This window comes from Oryx dammah, unplaced genomic scaffold (assembly GCF_014754425.2).
Source record: "Oryx dammah isolate SB20612 unplaced genomic scaffold, SCBI_Odam_1.1 HiC_scaffold_9, whole genome shotgun sequence".
NCBI classification, from domain to species: domain Eukaryota; kingdom Metazoa; phylum Chordata; class Mammalia; order Artiodactyla; family Bovidae; genus Oryx; species Oryx dammah.
In genome coordinates this window covers 17,908,012-17,931,846 of record NW_024070193.1, presented here as the reverse complement: position 1 = coordinate 17,931,846, position 23,835 = coordinate 17,908,012, and the positions used below count along the sequence as shown (strand labels likewise).

Here is a 23,835-nt window from a genome sequence, read left to right as displayed (position 1 = left end):
GAAGACTAGTCTGAGAAAGTGATACATGATCTGAAACATAAGGGCCAAGAGGGGAAGGAAGATCCTTTCTGCCATGGGCAACAGCATGTATGAATGCTCTAATAGGAGAAAGAACTGAGAGGCCAGAGCAGAAGATGGGAGGTGTTAAGGCTGAACTGAAACTGGAACATACAAGTTATTGCAGGCAATGTTAAAGATTTTCTTCTTAATCCTAAAAGTGGCAGGGAAGCCATTGAAAAATTTTAAGTGACAAAGAGGAATAATTCAATCAGACATTTATATAAGACCCTTTTGGCTATGTTTTGGAGAGACCATGGGACAGGGAGCCAGAGTGAACTTGTAGATCAGTTGAGCAGCTTTGTGATCATCCAGGAGAGGGATGATGTTCTCTTAGATCAAGGTTCACGTCAAGATTCTGACATTTCAACCTGAATTGTTTATGATGCCATTCATTAGACCAGATTTTTGGTTTTAGGTGTCTTTGATACATTGAGGAGAAGCTGGTGAAGAAGGCCACTGGATAGAACAAGTGACTCTCAGAAGAGAGGACTAGGCTAAAAATAGAAATTAGAGAATCTGTCTTATAATATCCAAAATAGCTTTCCAGACTTCTGTTCAAACACCTTCAAAATGACAGAAAATTCACCACCACCACAACTAGACATGCTTTAATTAAAGAAAGATGTTCCTTATGTTGGACTAAAAGCTTTTTTAAAATTAATTTTTATTGAAGTATAGTTGCTTTACAATGTTGTGTTAGTTTCTGCTGTACGAAGAACTGAATTAGCTAAATGTACATATCCCCTCTTTTTTCAGATCTCCTTCTTATTTAGGTCACTGCAGAATACTGAGTAGAGTTCCCTGTGCTATGCACTAGGTTCTCATTAGCTATCAGTTTTATGCATAGTAGTGTGTGTATGTCAATCCCAATCTCCCAGTTCATCCCATCCGCCCCACCCTTGGTATCCTTACCTTTGTTCTCTACATCTGTGTCTCTGCTTCTGCTTTGCAGATAAGTTCATCTGTACATTTTTCTGTATTCCACACATAAGTAATATTATATGATATTTGTTTTTCTCTTTCGGACTTACTTCACTATGTATGACACTCTCTAGGTCCATCCACGTCTCTGCAAGTGGCGAGATTTTGTTACTCTTTATGGCTGATTAATGTTCCATTGGGTATATGTACCACATCGTTATCAATTCCTTGGCTGATGAACATTTAGATTGCTTCCATGTCCTAGCTATTGTAAAGTGCTGCACTGAACATTGGCATGCATGTATCTTTTAGAATTACGGTTTTCTCTGGGTATATGTCCAGGAGTGGGATTGCTAGATCATATGGCAGTTCAATTTTTAGTATTTTATGGACTCTCCAAACTGTTCTCTATGGGCTTCCCTGGTGGCTCAGCTGGTAAAGAATCTGCCTGCAATGCGGGAGACCTGGGTTCGATCCCTGGGTTGGGAAGATCCCCTGGAGGAGGGCACGGCAACCCACTCTAGTATTCTTGCCTGGAGAATCCCCATGGACAGAGGAGCTTGGCGGGCTGTAGTCCATGGGGTTGCAGAGTTGGACACAACTGAGCTACTAAGCACAGCACATACTGTTCTTCATAATGGCTGTACCAATTTACATTCCCACCAGCAGTGTAGAAAGGTTCCCTTTTCTCCAGCCCCTCTCCAGCATTGCAGTGGAGATGATTCCCTGAATCAAAAACCTTCAGTGATTCCCTACCTATTCTGTGATTGCCTACCAGTTTTAGAATAGGCTGTATAATTTTAAGGCCCTTTTCTTTGTGACCCAACCCTATTCTTCCAGCTAGGCTGGTGATTTTATTATTCCCCAAACATACCTTACTCTTTTATTCTTTTATACCTATATTCAGTTACTTTCTTCTGCCTTGGACACGTGGTGGTTAGTTGCTTCAGTCGTGTCTGACTCTTTGCCACCCTATAGCCTGTAGCCTGCCAGACTGCTCTGTCCATGGGATTCTCCAGGAAAGAATACTGGAGTGGGTTGCCATACCATTCTCCAGGGGATCTTCTCGACCCAGGGATCGAACCTGCGTGTCCTGCGTTACAGGCAGATTCTTTACCATCTGAGCCACTAGCCTATATATCTCTTATTCTTGAGATCTTAACATTCATTCAGGGTTTATTCAAGAAGTCACTTCCTCTTGATTCTCACTGGTCTTCCTTATGTTGTAGCTCCCTGTTTACCTATATATACTATCACTTCCCTTCAGACTCCCTGAGGGCAAGCAATGTGTATTATCCATTTTGTGTCACTGACAACTTCTAGGAAATGCCTGAGTGCTGAAATACTTGTTCAGTTGAGTTAGTTTTAATTATTTCCTTAAAGAGAAAAAACAATATATTTTTCAGTAGCTTCCTTTTCTTTTTTTTTCTTTTTTTTTATGAGGAAAAACATCTGTGGTAGAGGTTCTCAAAAGATACTTAGCACAAAGACCACTTGGGGGAACCTGTGAAAATTATAGATTTCTTGACTCCCCAACAAAATTCTGATTCTTGAATGCATATCTGATAGATCTGGTGTTGGACCTCAGTATCTGTGCTTTTGTAAGTGCCCTGGGAAGGTGGGTAGGTTAAAGCAGGGGAAAATTCAGATCATATGTCCCCTCGATTCAGAAATACTGCAACATAGTGTTTGCCATTATGCCCATTAATGTACTATTATTACCTTCCTTTTATAAAACAGATCAGTTCATTAACAGAGGAACAGTTAGCATGCGGAACAGTAAACATCAAGATGTTTGTCATATTGCCTTTGGATCCAAAGTTCTTGGACCTCCTCCACTCTCTGGCAGAAGAAATAACATGAGGCTATCCAGTGAGGTAGGAGCAAGGTTTGAAGAGCTTATCTAAGCATGCGTGGTATGGAGGGGAAGAGTTTTCTCCCATTCAGAGGGGAAAAGGAAGGAAGAGAGACTACATGCCAAAAGCATAAGTCTTGAGTAAATTTGGAACAGAAATTCTGGATTTTAGAAGACCCCAAAACTGTTTTCTTTCTGTCATGTCAACACAGTTAACAATTGTGAGTATTCTTTTCATTAAATATGCTCACAAAACTTAAAGACAAATATATGTGAGCACATTTTGTGGTCTCCTTCAAAAAGGAGTTGGATCATCACCAGATACCTTACAATGAACAGATTCTCAAATGTTATATTTTTATTTTTAGTTTCCTCTGAGTATCTGACATACACAGTGATTTTCATTTCAACTCCTACCTACTAAAGATGGAGTGTGGCAAATAAGCACATTTTAATTTATGTTTCTATAAGATTTGCTTGTCTTCTGTTTTATGTCACATCATATTTATCCTTCCATTTCTTTCTAATTTTCTACCATAATTTCCCTCTCCAACTTAAATGTTCTCATTCCCTTTGTGGTTTTTTTTGAACCTTACTTTATTTGTCCAACTATTATTTCTTCTATGTAGATTCTACAAGAAATAAATGCAGTTCCTGTATTTTAAAATATAAATTAATTCTTTTTCCTTATAGACAGTAAAATCTATTGGGTCCAAAAGTAACCAATTATGCCAGCAGTCTACAGTAGAGAAGTGTGTTAACAGTGCAGAAATGTCAACCTTGCTGTTATCTGAGTCTGAGGCACAAGGAGATAAAGAAAATATTGGCCAAATAAAGCAGACTGTACCTGTTCTTGGTAAGAATTCTGCATAAAGATTGATAGCTAGTGAAAACAGTGAGAAATGTTAATAAGAAGTCATAGTTATATTCTTGATTAGATCTTAAGTTCAGAGAATTATCATTTGAAAATGAAAATGTGGTAGATATTGAAATATGTTTAGAATAGTGTGCTTTTATATATATATATATTTATATTTATATATTATCTTCTGGAACCTATCATTCTATTTATTGTTATTTTACATTGCCATAGTACCCCATGTTTTTACTTTCTGATGACTAGTGATAAAATGTAGTATCCAGTTATTGCTATGTTTTGCAAACTCCATGTGCATTTTAAGTTTTCTTAGTTTTGTCTTTTAATTAATCTTCCATTTGTAAAGTGCTCTTTATTTTCCCTCCCTGTTACAAAAAATAGCCCCATTAGTAAAGAAAAGACTTTTATCCCAAGTTATATAAGATTGAGAGTTCAGGGCTAACAGACTAAGTGATTTGCAATGTGTTTGCAATTGGTAGTTATTGGAAAGAATGGAAATCAGAACCCAAGGCTTACCACTCCCTGTCAGTTTGTCCACTTTTACTGGTCTGACTTTTATCAGCATTGAAAAGGGGAGAGGCATTTGGGTTCATTTGATTTATAAATTAATGATCACTGTTAGAGACTGTATCTCCATTGGAATATAAAACTGAGATGAGGAAATTAATAACAGATATTCAGTCCCAGTTTTATCACTGTCTGTGAGACCTTGATCAATTTTCTTAAAAACTACGAGCCTCAGTTTCCTCATCAGTAAGGATACAGTTACTACTATCACTAGTAGTAATAGGAAATAACAGCTGCCTTAAAGGGTCAATTTGAGGATTCAGTGAGGACAGTCAGTCAAGCGCATTGTATTATGCCAAGAATGTACGTGTTCAGTAAATATCAAATGCTGCTGCTATGAATATTATTATTATTATAGAAATTAAGAATTCTTCAAGATTGATCTCACTTCTCCAGGGTTCTTCTGGAAATTCCCCTGTAAGTGCTTCTTGAATGATAGCTGGCCACACTCTTTTAAAGGAAAAAAATAATTTCTTTGCATTGGCCATAGATTTCATTTTTTTATGTTTTCTGATATAGCATGTTGTATGATTAGCATTAATCTAAATTATTTCTAATTCTCTATATGGTTACATTACATGAATAAAATATATTAGTAGTTTTGAAAACCTGATACAGTTCTAATATTGGGAATAGAAATAAATAGCTAGTTCCTATAAAGAAGTAAGTTGTGTTTTTTATACAGCTTTACATTTTGTCAAAATGATACATGAACATTCTCATTATGACTATAATTACATTTAGAGTTTATTTCAAACTATATAGTACTTTCTGTTCTGGCTTTTTGTTCTTTGATATGAAAATGTACCAGCCAGTCTGCATATTATGCATCCACATCCCCCTCAAGAACCATCAGCCGATAAGAATAATAACAGGAGAAGATTACGGTTAAAAAGCACCAGCAGAGAAAGGACAGAGACACCCAACGGTATGGCACTAATTCAATACTATCTTATATCTGTATATTATTCAGAGCAATGGAATCTCTCTCTGCAGGTTGTAAATTTCAAAGGATTATGACCCAATTCATTTAAAATATAAAAGTCTGTTCTACAAGGATTATGGAAATCAAATTTTCTACAAAAGAATTGCTCTAGAGCCCTAACAGAGATTTGTTGGATTAAACAGACAGTGCCACAAAAATAAAGGACTTCCTACTTCTACTCTCAAAGGCTGAATAAGCTTAAATTATTGATTTTTAAAAACGGCCCAAATTTGATGGAGATTCCTGCCTGCAGACTTTACTAAAATTGAACTTAACTCATAATTTTTCATGTTTCATTTATCTCTCTTCTTTTTAAATTGGGCGCATTTTAGATTGTTTTTATATTTGCTATCTCTCCTTTTGGACTTCTTGACGTCTATTATAATGTAGATTAAAATTTCAACTCTTTGCAACCAATAAAGCATTAGAGAGATATAGTCAACTATTCTATTAATTGTTATTCCTTAAAATACTAGATTTGAGTTAGGTATGTACAAATTTGTATACACATGCATTAGTCTATCCTGAATCAAGCCCAGAATCTATGTTATATACATCTGTTAGCATAATTTCTCGAAAGTGTAGCTTTCTTGGGGAGGCCAAAATTCTGCTTGCTAGGTTTTATATTATTTTTATAAAATAGTAGGTAGAAAAATTACTTCTGCAATGCCTGTATCCATTTTTCTTAAGATGCTAAAGGAACAAGCTTTGTGTAAAAGAGTTGAGTTCAGTAAGAATTGTCATTTAGAAAAAACACACTCCATTTTACATGGAACCTAAGGGAAAAATATAGGACCTTTTAAAAATTATATGGGTTTTGGAATTCCTTTTATCACATATCATAAAACTTAAATTTAAAATGTCCCCATGCAAATATCAAGGAATTTTAAGATGAACCTCTACAAAAAATGCAACTGGGTTCATCTTAAAATATTCTACTATTAAAAAAAATGCATATAATCTATATTGTCACATCAAACTTTCTTTTCAATAATCATATAGAAAAGTATACCAAATGCCGTTTTTCAAAAATTAATTTATATATGTAAAAAGAAGTTATATAGAAGAAAATATTTATTCCATTAAAGGCAATTCTTCAGACAATAACAGGAATGATGAACATAAAGCAGCAACTGTCCTCACCACTATGTCCCAGCAAAGAGCAGAGACATTGGACCCCAGCTCTCCAGTACCCCAGTCTCCTGATCAAGCAGGTTAGCATCTTTATTATACCATAATTGCAAATAATTAATAATATATGGATATGTTAAATATTTCAAGCCTGGGCATTTTGAAAAGTCATGATACAGACATTTCCTAGAAACCTATCATTTTTTAAAATCTCTTTTTAACTCAGTTTTATGTCAGACTTTAATGGATAAAAGAGTGTTTTTATTTTCAAATTTTAATGCACAAGTTACCCTGTTCAGAATAAAAGTTTAAAACTCTGTAAAGTTTTCACATGATATCGTCACCCTCCTGAAAGATTATCTATGACATAGTCACCCTCCCCAAAGATTATCTATTGTTGCAATTCTCCAGTCTTCTTTATAATGGAGATGCTGGAGTACAGTACATTGAGCTAATCAACATATCTTGCCTAGCAGGTGTGTGGTACTTTTACAAAAGCAAATTGTTTTTGAGCTAGGGAAAAAAGAAAATAAATGAAAATTGTTTGTAGTTTGTCAGTCTTATTTATGCAGTGTTGAAACCTTCATTAAAATGTTAGGCGCAATTAGTGTCTCTAGCATAAATCTGACTGTGTAGAAAAACTAATTAGATGTTTAGGTGATCATTCTTGCATTTATCTTGTTTGCTGCAATATTGTGATTACACAGTAATTTACATATTTTCCTAAGAAAACATACCAAATTATTCATTACAATTGATATGGAAATACTTGAGGTAAAACTGCAAATTCCAAAAAAGCATGTGGTAGTGAGAGAATTAGAGTTCTTTTAGTGTGAAAACACCTCTTTTACTTTGACTTTTTTGACAGTTAATAATATGTTTGGTGCTAGGTCATACAAGTTGTTTAATTACCTAATGTAGATTCCCAAGATCTTTTCCTCCCATTTTCTTTACATACTCCTGTACATAACAAAACACATTGGTTTTTGTAATCTTACTCAACATTTACTAAAGCATTTACCGTGTTTACAAAGCACCTGCTAGGCACTTAGCACCAGGCAAAGAGTTTGCTGTCCGGAAGAGGACAAGCCAGTGAATCTATTAATTTCATCCACCACAGAAGGAAATGGCAACCTATTGCAGTATTCTTGCCTGCGAATTCCACAGACAGAGGAGCCTGGCAGGCTGTAGCCCATGGGGTTGCAAAGAGTTGGACCTGACTGAACGACTATCACTCACAGCACGCTGACTCAAGACTCTCCGCATTTGCTGTGAACATGGTCAGATGAAGTAGATTCAACCTGCTATTGTCTATTTACCTGTAGAAAATGGAAAGGCCTTGTCCTTAATGGGTTTTATCTAAAAGAAATGCATATTTATAGCCCTTTTATAGGCAAGTTATGTTATATAATCATAGTCATAAGTTAAGAAACAGATGAATTCACTTGAGAAGAATACAGTTTTATGTGTGCCATCAATTTAATTTTTATTAAAGGCCTTTTTGTTTGTTTGTTGCTTTTGATTTTTTAGTATCAGCTTTGCAGTTTCAAGTTAGCCAGTCTTAGCTCTTGGATATTCTTCTTATGATATGAACATAATATGATTCAAGAATCAGGAGTAAAATTAACATGTTTGCATTGTGGTTCTGCAGAACACAAATTCTTGTAAGATTTTGACCATTGACAAAAAACAAGTGTAGCAAAAAATTAAAAATAAAATCAGATTCAGTTGAGAAAAAGCTCAACTTTTCCTGATGTCATTCTAAAGAAGAAAGTAATCCTGCTTTTATTTATTTTTTTTTAATCCTGCTTTTAATAATGCTTTTTATAGAAAATTTTTTTCAAGTTTTTTGTGGTCATGAAATTATAAGATCTATCCCAATATTGAGTAAAAGACTAATTTTTTTAAAAGTTTTGATAACATATCTTAGTGGTGTTATATAGTATTTTTAAAGAAAACAAAAATGTGCAGAAAAGATTTTCATATCAAAACATTCTCTCCTAAAATTAAAATTAAATCCAAAGGTCCTTTTCAGCAGCAGAATTCACCAGTCACACTAACAAATATTTCTGTGGACTTACTATTACTTGACAGGTCTTCTCAGTTTAATTTATGAATTGTCTTATTCCAATCAGTAGAATGGAGAGGGAAAGACTGTCAGCTTTTTGTAGTTTGTTTTTTTTTCTCCTCCTGCAGTTTTGTAATCTGAACAAGGCCCAGACATTTTATTTAAAGAGCTTTAGTACTCTGTCCTCCTGAACTTAAAAGAAATTCCTAACTCAAACCCTTTTAAATTTGGAAGATTTCCCTCCTCTGGATTATCAAATTAATGAGACTGTGCTATAAAGAACTTGCTGCAAGATAGGTGATAATTATTTCAGACTTTCAAATTTCCTGGCCAGTGTTTCAACTCAGATGGAGCGGAAGTAAGTACAAATGAGTTGCCCATAGCTCTGAGCACTAACTGTGGGTTAAAAGTTTAGCAGGTTACAAGATGGGGGATAAATTACCTTCCTTGGCTTTTGCATTATTTGATAAACCTGTTTCAGGAACAAGAGGTGTTACTCTAACCACCTGCCATATATAACACTTATGGAACACTACCCTTACTTCTGTCATCTTTTGCAATTGTCAGATGAGTGGGTATTTCCTGAAAATGGCGATCACATCCCCTATTTGGCCTCTACCACACAGTCTCTACTTTTGGATGAAGACTGCTGCCATACTTCATGCCTGTGGCTAGAAGCCAGCAAGGAAGGTGAACAGGATCAACAGACAGAGGAAACCCAGATTGTTCCAAAGGATGTTTTCACTTTTTCATCCAGACCACGATCAGCACCTCATGGAAAGACTCAGAGTATATCCCCAGAAGGGTGCCCGTTTACTTTGGATCTAAAAGAAGATACCAGTATGACAAGGAGTGACACCCAAACAGAGGAAGATTTTTACGGTGGTGACAGCAACGAAGAGGTACATTGCCTGATGAGGGAAATAGTTGTAAAGTACAGTTGTTCTATTAGCTCCAACTAAACACTAAAACTAGTTGAAAGAGGGAAAATCAACTGCTATTTATAAAAATCCAGCAGATTGCAGTGTCAGTCAACAGTTGCCTCAGGTTGTTATGATAACTCTAAATTGTTGCCTTTTTTATTAACAGTCAGCCAATTTCACTTTTAATTATGGAAACCAGTTTTTGGTTTGATTTTGTTTTTTCATTTTAATCTTTGTCTCACAGAATGAAAAATAATATGCAGTTCAGTTATATGATAGCGTGACCAGTAAAACTGAGAGCACATTGTTCTAGGTCTCTGGGGAAATCGTGTTGCAGTCGCTAAGCATTCTGATTTGACAGTTTCCTGCCTTGCTTACTCCCCTGCCATCTTCTCACCTTAGACCTATTAGGACTCATTATTTTCCATATGGTCCCAGAATTTCAAGAGTTGTGCCAATTAAAGTTGCAATAATGAATCATGGATTACTGCTGGGACTTGCCTTACAGGAGGTTTTCTGTTTGCAATTATTTAGAATACAAATGTATCTCATAAATCAATAAATTCATAAAAAGTTTTTCATACCTTGTGAAATACCAAACTGAATGGAGTTTGACACATTTATTTAAAACTTAATATATTATACCTCTTTTTCTCCATAGAAAATGAATTTGTGAAATTTCTTTAGCATTGTTCTTTATTGATAGGCATTGATATTTTCTAGAAAAAAATAATTTTAAAAGCAGATTATAGTGAAGTTATGGTTTAGTGAAATTATACAAATTATTTATATGTAGAAATTATAGAAATAATTAGGAAAACATGTTTGTATGCTTACAAACTTATTTTTAACAGCTATATCTGATTAAGAATACCCCTTTGGACAAGGGGAAATATGTAAGTGCATAACTCCTACCTTCAGAACCAGTTGAGAATATGGTGAGATCATTCAGACATTAATTATGATTTTTCTTCCAACTTTTAATGAGTTTCTGTAGCAAAAGTGCATGGGGAAATCCTTTTTTATAACATTCTTGCTTCTGAGTGTGATGAAACTGTTTGTCAAACCAAACATAAACCTACTGCAAACCACTTTATGCATAAATGAAAAAATAGTACATTTTAAATGTGTTGGGAAAAAATTTGTCCCTTTCACCCTGAATAAAATTAACCTATAAACTGTAAAATGAGCACTTGTTTTGAGCATCTGTACTGCTTCCACCCAGCTGTCAGCTCTCATGCAGTAGTAACTGGGTAGAGTCTAGCAGTCACACCATTTGCCAACTGGGTAGGCCCATCCCCTTCCCATGTGCACAATTTACCCAAGCCAAAAGAAGGACTTGATGGTGGCAGTTTTATGGCAGATGGGAAGTGACAGTTCCCTGGAAACTTTGAGGGAGGTATTAGTGGAAACTACCCTTTAAATAACACATTAGGAAGATACCTCTCCACCTGTAATGAAGGATGAGCCTTGAGAAGAAGCAACAGAGCTTTTGGAGAAAATGATGAATATTAGTTCTGAGTATTTCAGTTTGTCTTCCCTTTATATGTTTTCTTTTGCTACTGGTTCCCTGGTGGCTCAGGTGGTAAAGCATCTGCCTACAATGCAGGAGACCCAGGTTTGATCCCTGGGTTGGGAAGAGCCTCTGGAGAAGGAAATGGCAACCTACTCCAGTACTCTTGCCTAGATAATCCCATGGATGGAGGAGCGTTGTAGGCTACAGTCCATGGGGTTGCAAAGAGTCAGACACGACTGAGCGACTTCACTTCAGTTTTGCTACTAGCTACTCAACTTCTGACATCCTTCACCATTTATTATGCAGACATGTACTTGTTACCAACTACATGAAATTGAAAATTAATTTATTATGCATTTTCAAAGCTGTGATTGACAGCTCTCTGGGAACCCCTGTGCCAAGACCATCAGAAGATGGCTTGAGTCTGTAGTATGACCATCTCATTGCTAACACCTTCCCTGCTTCACCTTTAGTCAGAGCCTACCAAGAGTGGGCAGCCAGAGAGAAGGGCAGAAGCCTTCTATATCATGCAAGCTTTGCTGTTAGAGGCAATAACAAGATACAGACTAAAATACAGAGGACCAACAAAACTGCTGGGCTATGTTTAAACAAGTTCTATACATTGTCTTGATCCCTTTTTTATCAAATTGATTTGTCTGGGGGATTTTTGTAAGTTATTTTTCTGTAGGATTATGTCTTCCATTTATTAATTATATAAGTCTATGAAAAATTAGATTACAGATTATAAATGTTTATTTACATATAGTCTTTGAAGAAAAATCAGCTGATTTAGACATTCTTACATTAGTTGCATTATTTTAGAATGCAGTATTCTTAGAATAACACTATTGTACCTAAGGAAGATATAATGTCATACTATAAATAACGGTGGACAAATTAGTAATAATTACATTACTTATTATGAAGTTTGCAACTTGCAGTTGAAAGACTATTTGATGTTAGACTTTGAATATTTTTAAAGGGAATTTAGATGTATTCATAAAACTGTTCAACTTCAGCTTCTTCAGCACTACTGGTCAGGGCATAGACTTGGATTACCATGATATTGAATGGTTTCCCTTGGAAACAAACAGAGATCATTCTATCATTTTTGAGATTGCATCCAAGTACTGCATTTCGGACGTGTATGGATGTGAGATTTGGACTGTAAAAAAAGCTGAATGCCAAAGAATTAATGCTTTTGAGCTGTGGTGTTGGAGAAGACTCTTAAGAGTCCCTTCGACCGTGAGGAGATCCAACCAGTCCATCCTAAAGGAGATCAATCCTGGGTGTTCATTGGAAGGACTGATGTTGAAGCTGAAACTCCAGTACTTTGGCCACCTGATGCAACGAGCTGACTCATTGGAAATGACCCTGATGCTGGGAAAGATTGAAGGCAGGAGGAGAAGGGGACGACAGAGGATGAGATGGTTGGATGGCATCACCCACTCGATGGACATGGGTTTGGGTAGACTCCAGGAGATGGTGATGGACAGAGAGGCCTGGCGTGCTGCAGTTCATGAGGTCACAAAGAGTCGGACACAACTGAGCAACTGAACTGAACGGATGAGATGTATTCAGAAGCAAAAAAAAATAGGCAAAATCATGTTATCATGATACAGAAAAAAATACATTTATGATAGTAAAGACTAATTAAAATAAGCTTTCAGTGCTAAGACAATGGTCTTTCTAATTTAAGTTCCTAATCATCAGTTCACATTTGAGATCTTCATTAATGTGAAAGTCTCAAAAGCATAGTTTTTATTTTTTTCATATCATTTTAGTCTTTGCTTTACTATATATTTTATTCCCTAGGCAGCTATATAATACTAATTTTCCTGATACTCAATTAATTTGGAATTGGTACTTCTTATTTGAAGACACATTATGAAAATATATCTTGTGGTGAGTTGTAAAATTAGGACTACCACGTAAAATGAATTTTCTAGGAAAGCTGTTAAAACCTTTCATAGGATTATAGCATCTTAAAAAAAAAAGGCGTGTTACTATTATCATCACTATTTTGTTTTTTATGCCATTATTCCCAATGTGGCTTCAAGTATACATATCCAGTTTGTAATTTGAAATAGATAGCTTTATGTTAATATTTTATTACTTCTCTAATACTAAAGTAGATAGTTACAAAGCTAGGTAATTTGTCTTACGTAACAGTCCAAACGAGAACATTTGAGCCAAACAATTATTCATATTTGGACATGACTTATGTAGACTGACTACTTACTATGTTCAAATTAGCTAGGAATCTTCTAGATCTTCTCTTCATTTAACTCTGTTGAAGCCTATCAAGGACAGATTTACAAACAACAAATTAAAAGGATCATTTTAGCCTTTTCTCTCAGCTTTCCTGGTATTGTTTCTTTCAAGGGTTGTTTTTTTAACAGTCAGTAGTTAAACTATTTCATTTTTTCTTCCTGATGGCATGTACACTTTTATCCTGTCACCCCTACATGCTTGACTAATAATTTTGAGTTACATTCTCACACACATTTACATACTCACAATAGAAATGATATTTACTCCACATGAAGCCACTTATATTTCTGTGTAGCCTTTAAAAACTTTAAATGTCAGTTTACTTCTTGGAAAAAAATGGAAGAATTCTATTTTGAATGTATTGCTTGCATTTTTATTTCTGTATATCATGAGTTACAACATAATGTACTCTCTAAACCTACCAGGCAAATTTAATATTTATTCCACGTGAGTAATTCTTTTAGGCTGTTCATATCTGCATATCTTTATTATTATCTTTTGAAGCTTTTTTCCCCTCTGAAAAAGTTAGTTCCTGTAACTTGTAACTTCCTTCTTTGTTATAGGCACATAGTGTAGGGTTATAAAACTCTTTGTCTCCTTAAAATAACATCATACAGCTTTGCTAAAAGGTAAATATTTGCAGATAACTATTTGGTTATAAATAAGAATTTTCACCAAAGAAATCTTTGTTTTATTCAATTAAAAAGCATGAAGTCTAGCTTATAAGGAAAATATATTTTTATCTTGAACAAGTAAAGGAATCTCATTATCTTCCCCAAATGTTCACATGATGATATTTGCCCATCCAATACCGTCCCTGTAACTTCTGCTGTGACTTGTCTGTGAGGCTACAGGTAAAGATGATTCAGTTCAGTTCAGTCACTCAGTCCTGTCCAACTCTTTGCCACCCCCATGGACTGCAGCACACCAGGCCTCCTTGTCTATCACCAACTCCCAGAGCTTTCTCAAACTCATGTCCCTCAAGTTGATGATGCCATCTAACCATCTTATCCTCTGTCGTCCCCTTTTCCTTCTGCCTTCGATCTTTCCCAGCATCAGGGTCTTTTCCCATGAGTCAGTTCTTCACATCAGGTGGCCAAAGTATTGGAAGTTTCATCTTCAGCATCAGTCCTCCCTGTGAATACTCAGGACTTACTTCTTTTAGGATGGACTGGTTTGATCTCCTTGCAGTCCAAGGGACTCTACATAAGTAATTTGCTCAGGTCCTTGTCATACCAAACATGCTACAAGTTAGTTGGTTGTTAGTAACAGTCACATCTTCCTTTCATTTTATTTGGCATTATTTTAATAGTTTTCTATTAAATTTAAGAGGTAAAAGAAGAAATACTCCTTAGGGACAGTTGTTAGTGAAGACTTTTAAGATAACATTTGAATGGTCGATCTTGCTGTCATCAAGAAGAAATTGTTTGTTTTATAAAGATGTTATGACTCATACTTTTACTTGTATTTGTGCAAATAATTGTGCTCTTTAGTTGACAGATTATATATCTGCATCATCTCTATTGTCTGCTGTTGCTGTTCAACTAAAAGTTTCTGTCAGTTCACATATTTAATCACTAAAACATTGGACAAAAGTAGAAACTCCTGCTGACTGTATCTCAGTTACAAATTCAGAACTGCCATCAAAAGTATGTTTGGAATATTGCAGATATGTTTGTTGAGAACTTTTAATAATGTTATATAAGACTTTTTTCACGGTGGACTGAATTTAAAAAGACAATTGGAATATAAATAAATATGATCATCCACTTTTATTATACAAAGGCTAAAACAGAGTTCTGTCCTGAGTCCACATTAAAGATGTGATACAAAAGAGCCTGGGTCCCATCTGCTCCAAATAGATGGCCCTCAAGAGTCATTAAAATTATCTTTTTAAAATTACAACTCAGCAAGAGCGATTCGTTTTTTGCATCCAGAAATTATTGTCCAAATGCCCATCTGCATGTCCTTTCAAGAAATGTAGTTCAGCAGAGGAAGTGCTGGGTCCTTGGGGAAATCATTCTCATCTTCAGCATACATATGCTGTGCTACAGTTAATCAGACAAACTCTATTGATGTTCCCAGCACTGGGGCCTGATTGAATATCCAACAAACAAGTGTTTCTGAGCCCAGAAGACAAACGGTTCAAGGGATTTGGACTTTAAAAAAATAAGTTAAATCAAAAAGATTTTGTATTTGTTCTTCTGAGAAACAGATGAACACATGATTGGTATATGAAAATGGCATACCAAATCCTTTACTACTCTGACAAATTCTATTAAATTGCTATGCTGGTTTTCAGTAGTTCAGTGATAAACCAAAATCAGTGAAAGTGGTTATTTTTCAATCAGATCATAGTAAATCAGATTATAGTGAACTTCTTAGGCATATAATAAATATATATGTTATTTCGTACAGATTAATCCAAAAGAATGTCGAGCCCACGTTACATATATGAAAGTAATAAAAGTCATTTATCTTAGTAAGTCGAAACATTACTGAAGAAAAGAGGAAGGTTTTGTCAGTGCACCACTACTAAGAAATACTATTTTTTATTTTCTGTCTATTTCCTCTCTAAAATGGAAGCTGATCCAACTTAAATCAAAGTATTAGTCTCGTATATTGTCTTACCTTTCCCATTTATCCTAATTCCTCCTTCAAAATTGGGAGAGATCAGATGTATTGGTTCTAGGGCAGCCAAAATAGGCAAGCCTTTTGTGCTCTGTCTAGATTCTCCACTTAATTTGTCTTTTCCGTGTATTTAAAATAGCATAGAAACATATTACCATGAAAATTCAGTACGATGAAGAGAGTGAATGACTATCAGGAACGTAGCTAAATCTGTCCATTTCTTGGCCCATTTCCAAATCAGGGTATATCTTAGGGAAAATGTGAGATGAATGTCCCTTTACGTACTCATAAATAGTTCTGTGTATAGAATCCCTGCCCATGCCATACAAAAGGAAATACATCTGAGTAAACTTGTATAAAGAAGAAAAGGCTGTACTCTGATCTACTTACAGATGGAAAAAAATACACTTGCAGGTAGACAAAAATACTTCTGTTGAGTGTTTTAGTGAAGAAATTTGTGAACTGACAAAAACTTTTAGATGATAAACAGCACTAGCAGATGATAGAGATGGTACAGGTATGTACTTTGGTTGTCAACTAAAGAGCACAGTTATTTGCATTTGCTTGCATGAGTGCTGAGTCACCTTGGTCATGTCCAACTCTTTGCGACCCCATTGATTGTAGTCACCAGGCTCCTTTGTCCATGGAATTTTTCAGGCAAGAGTACTAGAGTGAGTTCCCTTCTCCCAAGGATCTTCTTACCTAGGAGGATCAAACTCGTGTTTCCCACATTGCAGGCAGATTTTTTACCACTGAGCGGTGGTGATTTTCTATCACCAGGGAAGACCAATCCTCATAACAGTACATCTGAAACTTTTCAATGAAATGTACTTCCTTCTATCTTATGAAATTATTACTTTTGTAGATATCTACCCCTCTGCCAGTAGACTTTATGCCTCTCAAGGGCACTGCCCTTGTTCTTTTTACCTGTGTATCTTATATATCATTCCTAGAAAAATTTACCTTACACCTAACAGGAGCTTAATATTTATTGAACTAATGTTATTGCAAAAGCTCACAGTTTCCCCCTCTGTCATATACAAAATGGAATCCCGTAGTGATCCAGAGATTCTGACCCAAAGAGTTGTAATTATACCTTTTCCCTGTAACCAGCCTGTTTTTGTTAAGGGGAATCTGTTGGCCAATAATATGTTTTAAATCCGCAGTACATGTCCTTATTTTTTATTGTGAAAACATGATGGAAATGAATAAGTAGAGGGTATTTTGGTCACAGAAATCCCACTGTCAATTGTATATAACAATTACAAGAAATTAGACTGGATTTTTTTTAAGAGTTGGAAAAGATATAACACTGTCTAACAACCAGACTGAATTGTTAAAAATCAATCCTAGTTCCACTAGCACTTTCTTAAAACTAAGGCGCGAAAGATGTTTGTTCTACGTTCTGTTTACCTTTCTCTAGAAAACTGGCTAAACTTTTATTCTCTTTTTGTCTCTGTGAAACAAAAATTATAAGAGTCACCACTCCATTCTGTAGTAATTCAGAGCACGAGGCATTTTTCAGGTCTCTTGCCCTCTTGCCAGTTTTCTGCCCTGAAGGCAGAGTTTTTCAATTATATAAACATCCTCAGGGTTCCCAAGATTTGGTGAAGGACAAGCTTACTCAGAAAATGTACAGCAAAAAGAGAGTCGCCCAGTGCCTGCATTTCAGCCATGTGGTACTTCACAAGGGCAGAAATATTCTTACACTTCTTATTTTTCCACTTGGGACATAAAGTAAGTCCCATGGTCTGACACCCAATTACCATCTTTTCTTTCCCCTATCTGGCACTCTGAACAATAGATTTCTCCTCCACCATTTATAAAGAAATAAATATATCAGAAGATCAGATCAACATAGACAAAGAAAACGAGACCCAGGATGAATACCAAGAAGAAATGTTTGTAAAAGACCCTTAGACACTCTGCAGTTCTTTCTTTACTACAGATAGGGAAGCTGTTTCTTAAGAGAGGTTCTTAGACCCAGGTATACCTTTTTTGAAAGCACAGTTGTCCGATAATCCCAACTGCTTTCCTCAAGAAAGGTGAATCCTAACATGACAGGATTAGAAATCGCAGACTCCATGTAAAAGCTTCCCAGATGCACCAGGTACAGCCTACTCTGCCTTCTGCAGAAGTCTCAAATCACTCCTGCCTCGATTGTCACCACCGTTGAATTACCACAGCCACCTCAGCATTTCTAACTGTTACAATTTAATACTCTCATAATTGCCTCCCTTGCTACTATCTCTACAGACACTTCTGATATCCACAAACAATATCCACGCAAACTCAAACTCACCCCCATGCCTTCTGTTTTGTGCCATCATGACATGCCCCCCATCAAATTACTCAGTGACCCTTTGTTGGTTTTCAGGCAAAGATCCTGGATGGCAGGGTTCAACTTCTGGCCTGCCATTATATTCCCACCATCCGCAGCGCCTAGAGCAGCACCTAGCCTATGATGAGGAAGAAAGGAAGAGAGACAGGACAGTGACAGACACACAGACAAATGAATCCTTTCTAATTAAAAGATTCGATAATTCTTCTCTTGTCCAGTGCCCAACCTAAAGCAATTCTATCTCACCTTTACAGATACTTGACTTCTACTAAAATGGAAATTTCACCTCAGACAGTGATCTGTATCTTGAGGTGTATGATGGCCAATCATTCAGAAGAAGCTGACCAGTTTTATCAGCCATACAAATATTTTGTTTAAAAATGCCAAACTTCAGAAAAAAACAAATATTTGGTTCTATGTAGCTGTAAATGAAAGGATACTGGAATAGCTTACTGAAACAAAATGTAAGATAGTACAATCTCAGACATCAGATAATGTCTTTAAGTTGTACTCTGCTTTTATTATTTTTTCTGTTTTAAGTTTGCTTATTACACATTTAAATAGATAAGACAAATTTTAAAAATCTTATGACAAGTATAAGTGATTATCACATTTACTTTTTCTTTATATTTATTGTTTTATAGCAGGAAAATACCAAGTGAAATAGCACCATGTTTCTCTTTTTTGTTATTTACCTTCATGGCCATTGATGTTTTTCATTTGTAGTATCTCCTTTCTCAGATTTTAAAAATTAAAATTGTTAGGGCTAATCAGAACTATACATTAGTAAAATGTTTCCAGCTTTTACTTTAAACTTTTCAAATGATTATATTTAGTGAGGTTCATGTCTTGTGGAAAAGTACTTTCTATAATTGAAATTTTCATTTAAGAAAAATATTTCACAAAACATGCTCTATTATCTATTTCTCTTTAACAGTAAAATTTCCATACAACAATATAAGGCTAAAATACTTTGATATGCCAGGATGTTAGAAGAGTAGCATTTCCCTACTTAAATAAGGTAAATTCTGTAAGTTCTTGTTCTTTTTCTTCTCATGGAATTAGCTTATCAGGAAGCTAAAGCATACGATTCCTAGATATTTTAGATAACTTCTTATGGATCCTTCTTATGGACTTCCCTGATAGCCAGTTGGTAAAGAATCCACCTGCAATTCAGGAGACCCTGGTTCAATTCCTGGCTCAGGAAAATCCACTGGAGAAGGGATAGGCTACCCACTCCAGTATTCTTGGGCTTCTCTTGTGGCTCAGCTGGTAAAGAATCCACCTGCAATGTGGGAGACCTGGGTTTGATCCCTGGGTTTGGAAGATCCCCTGGAGAAGGGAAAGGCTATCCACTCCAGTATTCTGGCCTGGAGAATTCCATGGACTGTGCAGTCCGTGGGATCACAACACACAACTGAGCGACTTTCTCTCTCTCATCTTGTATGGATCCTCTTCTTTTTTATACTTTCTTTGAAATGAATATATTTGAGCTACTGTTTCCTAAATGTACTCTTATTACTCAGTGGTAAAAATACATGCCTTACCAAGACCAGAGGCAAACTTAGCAGGGCATCGTAGCAAATGATTTATACCTGTTTGCATTGCTGTTTTTAGTTTTTTTTATTTATTATTATAGAATAAAATTGTATGCGTGTGTAAGTATATGTATATATTCTTTCACTTTATTCAGAGAATACATGAACTTATTAAGAACTTATATTCAGTAACTTATTTACCACAAGTTTCAGCTCAAAGTGATTTCCCTTTGTTCTTCTGTATAGGATAACCACAGTGTCCAGGGTTCTCCAGGCCCAACAACTAGTCCTCCAGGGTTAACTCAATTAACGTTAGAGAGCATGCTGGGGAAGGCTTCAAAGTGTGCAAGTAAAGAATATCTAAAAAATGCTTATGCAGAAGAAAGAACTTCAGAACACCAGAATTCCTTGGTGAAGCAGATAGATAGAAAAGACTTTGAAACGAGTTTTGTGCCTACACCATCCCTTTCTCCACCTGGAAGACATGAGTCCTCTCCGAAAATTCCAGATCTTGTTATTAAAGCAAAGGACCTACCAGCCCATCAAGTGTCAACTTCAATAAACAAAACCTTCCTAAAGGAAATTTCAGAGGAGAAGTTGAAACCAATTGCTGATTTATCTGTAAGTGGTTTCATTCTGGTTTACATATGTGGGCAGTACATCCTGCTGGGTTCTGTTCTGTTCCACTTTGCACACATTTTCAGCAGTATCTATTTTTTATCATTTGGGTGATCACTAATGTATTTTCTTTCGTATTTAGATGTGTTTTAGCTCAGTAACAGCAGCTGTTACAGAGTATCTTGCACATCCCAGTGATAATAGAATGCCTCATGTTTTTAATGAGAAAGATAATTATCATAATAGTTATTTTTTATTTCCCTGTTACTTCTCATAATTTGAGTTATCACTGTCTGCAAATTATAAATGAAGATCTTATTTTTGAGCCAAAGGCTTGCCAGTAAAATTGACAGATTTTCAATAACAATCTACATTAGGAGCCATAAAAACATCATTATTCTGTTCACTTTCTGGTCTCTTTACAGCCGTTGCCCAAATAATAAATGATATGAGTGAAGGTTAACAGTAAAGCAGTGTCATTGAATAAATCCCTAGGCTAGCCTGGTGACTATATTCATGTCCATCAGATTGATTTTTTTCCTTCGTATGAGTACTTTTCTTCCTTCAATTCCCCCATAGCTGCACTTAAAAAACTAGAGAACAAATGAGGCTATATAGAAAAAATGACATTTATATTCCTTTTTTTAAGCAGTAAAGCTTTTTTTGATTTGCTGTGTCCTAAGTATTCTGTATGTGTTACAGTGTAAAACTTTGGTTCAGTTATGTTCTAAGCATGTTATAGTGGATTACTTAGTAAGATGATAGACATATATATATATATATATCATTCAGTTCAGTTCAGTTACTCGGTCGTGTTCAACTCTTTGCGACCCCATGAATCACAGCACACCAGGCCTCCCTGTCCATCACCAACTCCTGGAGTTCACTCAAACTCATATCCATAGAGTCGGTGATGCCATCCAGCCATCTCATCCTCTGTCGTCCCCTTTTCCTCCTGCCCCCAATCCCTCCCAGCATCAGAGTCTTTTCCAATGAGTCAACTCTTCACATGAGGTGGCCAAAGTATTGGAGTTTGAGCTTCAGCATCAGTCATATTTCTTATTTTTTATTTATCTGGATTCTGATAGGGATTGCATTGAATCTGTAGGTTACTTATGATAATGTGGACATTTTAATAATGTTAATTCTTCCAATTTGTGAGCATGGAATATCCTGCCATTTATTTGTGTCTTCTTCAACTTCTTTGAACAATGTCTTATGGTTCAGAGGTCTTTCACCTTCTGTTTAAATTTATTTCTTTTTTGTTGTGATTGTGAATGGGATTGTTTTCTTAACTTTTCTTTCTTCTAGCTCATTGTTAGCATGTAGAAATGTAATTGATTTTTTTGTATATTGATTTTTTACCCTGCAACTATACTGTATTTGTTTTATTATTTCTAATGGGTTTTTTTTTGGTGAAGTCTCAAGATCTTCCTGTATATAAAAGGGCTCCAAAATCACTGTGGATGATGACTGCAGCCATGAAATTAAAACACTCTTGCTGCTTGGAAGAAAAGCTATGAGAAACCTAGACAGTGTATTAAAAATCAGAAACATGACTTTGCCAACAAAGGTCCATATAGTCAAAGCTATGGTTTTTCCAGTAGTCATATATATATATATATATATGTGAGAGTTAAACCGTAAAGAAGGGTGAGTGCCAAAGAATTGATGCTTTCGAACTGTGGTGCTCGAGAATACTCTTGAGAGTCTCTTGGACATCAAGGAGATGGAACCAGTCAATCCTACAAGAAATCAACCCTGAATATTCATTGGAAGGACTGATACTGAAGCTAAAACTCCGATAATTTGGCCACCTGATGCAGAGCTGACTCAATGGAAATGACTGTGGTGCTGGGAAAGATTGAAGGCAAAAGGAGACGGGGAGGCAGAGCATGAGATGGTTAGATATCATCACCAACTTAATGGACATGAATCTGAGCAAACTCCAGAGATACTGAAGGGCAGGAAAGCCTGATCTACTGCAGTCCATGAGGTCAAAAAGAGTCAGACATAGTGACTAAGCAACAGCAACAAATATATAAAAGCATGTCATCTGCAGATAGTGACAGTTTTGCTCCTTTATTTCCAGTTGGAATGCCTTGTATTTCATTTTATTGCTTAATTACTCTGGCTAGGCCTTCCAGTACTGCATTGAATGAGAGGAGTGAGAGTGGTCATCCTTGAGCATCTTGTGTTTTTGCTGAATTTAGAGGGGTAGCTTTCAGTTTTTCACCATCAAGTGTGATGTTAGCTGAGTTTGTCATATATGACTTGAATTATGTCAAAGTACGTTTTTTTTATGTATACCTACTTTATTGAATGAAGTTTTTATCAGAAATGGTTGTGGAGCTTGGGAGCCTCCAGCCCAAATGAACTTTAAGTACCTGTCCACTCAATAAAGTATTCTGGCTGAAAGATAGTGCTCTCTGATGATGCCAGGGAATAATGAAAGGAGGAAAGGGACTGAAGTTTGGAGAGGGAGCAGGAGACTTTCCTTCACCCATTATCTTAAGAAGCTTTAGGGTAAGACAGTGCTCAGAAACCACTTGGGAAACCCTTCTTAGGGCTGCTCATTGCAGATTGCAAACACAAGCCTGACAGGTATGTGTTCCGCATGAGAGCCCTCTGAGACATTCCTCTTCCATTTGACAGAGCAATCACTTCACTGGAAATAAAGAGAGAAGGAGCTTTATCTTTTTTGAGGGGATAAAGACACGAAAGAACTACTTCCCTTTTGTGCTCAGAGGTTTGACCTCAGTGTCAAAATTCAAGCTAATAAAATTTACTATCAGCCCACATGATCATTACAATCTGTGACTCATGTTTATGAGTGTGATAATCTCAGTTTAACAGGACATAAAATTATTGAAGGCATAGGCATTCTATCCCATTCCAAAGTGAATTTGCAGTGGGAATGAAGGGTTCTTCCAGAGAACCCTTGTTTTTTAAAAAAGAACTTCATGGTCCTAGTGAGAGGATTCTAATAATTCACATTCTCCCCGCTTGATGTTTGCTGCTAAAAAATCTATGAAAACTAATTTCCTCAAGAATGCTGTGTGTTTACTAACTCTACAAAGGGATTTTTCTTCAGATCCTGGAAAACCACAGAGTGATTTAGGAAAATAAATAACTGCCTTACTGAGATTTAATTCACACAATATAGACATCAACGTTTTTCTTACAATGTTTACAGAATTGTATAACCATCAGTACTATGTAATTTTAGATCATTTCATCACCCCAAAAGAAACTCTATACCCATTAACAGTCACTCCTCATACCTCCTTCCCCCCAAATTTCTGGCAACCACTAGTCTACTTTTTTGTCACTATGGATTTGCCTATTCTGGACATTTCACTTAAATATAATCATATAATATGCAACCTTTTACTTCTGACTTCCTTAATTTAGCATACTGTTTTCAAGGTCCCATCTATGTTGTAACATTTCACCCCTTTTTATACAGGAATGATAAATCACTGTATGGATATACCCTGTTTATTTGTCCATCTGCTGATGGACAGTTG

At 35.9% G+C, this 23,835-nt stretch overlaps 1 protein-coding gene and 1 non-coding gene across 3 annotated transcripts in view; both read left to right on the top strand.

Annotated features, from left to right (window-relative positions):
* CFAP20DC (CFAP20 domain containing) overlaps positions 1-23,835 on the top strand; it is a 263,974-nt gene that overhangs the window by 148,238 nt on the left and 91,901 nt on the right. The window contains exons 8-13 of one of the 2 annotated variants that reach the window (XM_040246529.1): positions 2,722-2,858; positions 3,530-3,692; positions 5,092-5,208; positions 6,354-6,479; positions 9,032-9,366; positions 19,934-20,308. In XM_040246529.1, the coding sequence (XP_040102463.1) occupies positions 2,722-2,858; positions 3,530-3,692; positions 5,092-5,208; positions 6,354-6,479; positions 9,032-9,366; positions 19,934-20,308 (1,253 nt within the window). The remainder of the gene's footprint in view (positions 1-2,721; positions 2,859-3,529; positions 3,693-5,091; positions 5,209-6,353; positions 6,480-9,031; positions 9,367-19,933; positions 20,309-23,835) is intronic. The other variant, XM_040246530.1, reaches the window with a different exon arrangement.
* Positions 10,955-11,026, top strand: TRNAC-ACA. The gene has a single exon. It is a non-coding gene; the product is annotated as a tRNA-Cys (tRNA).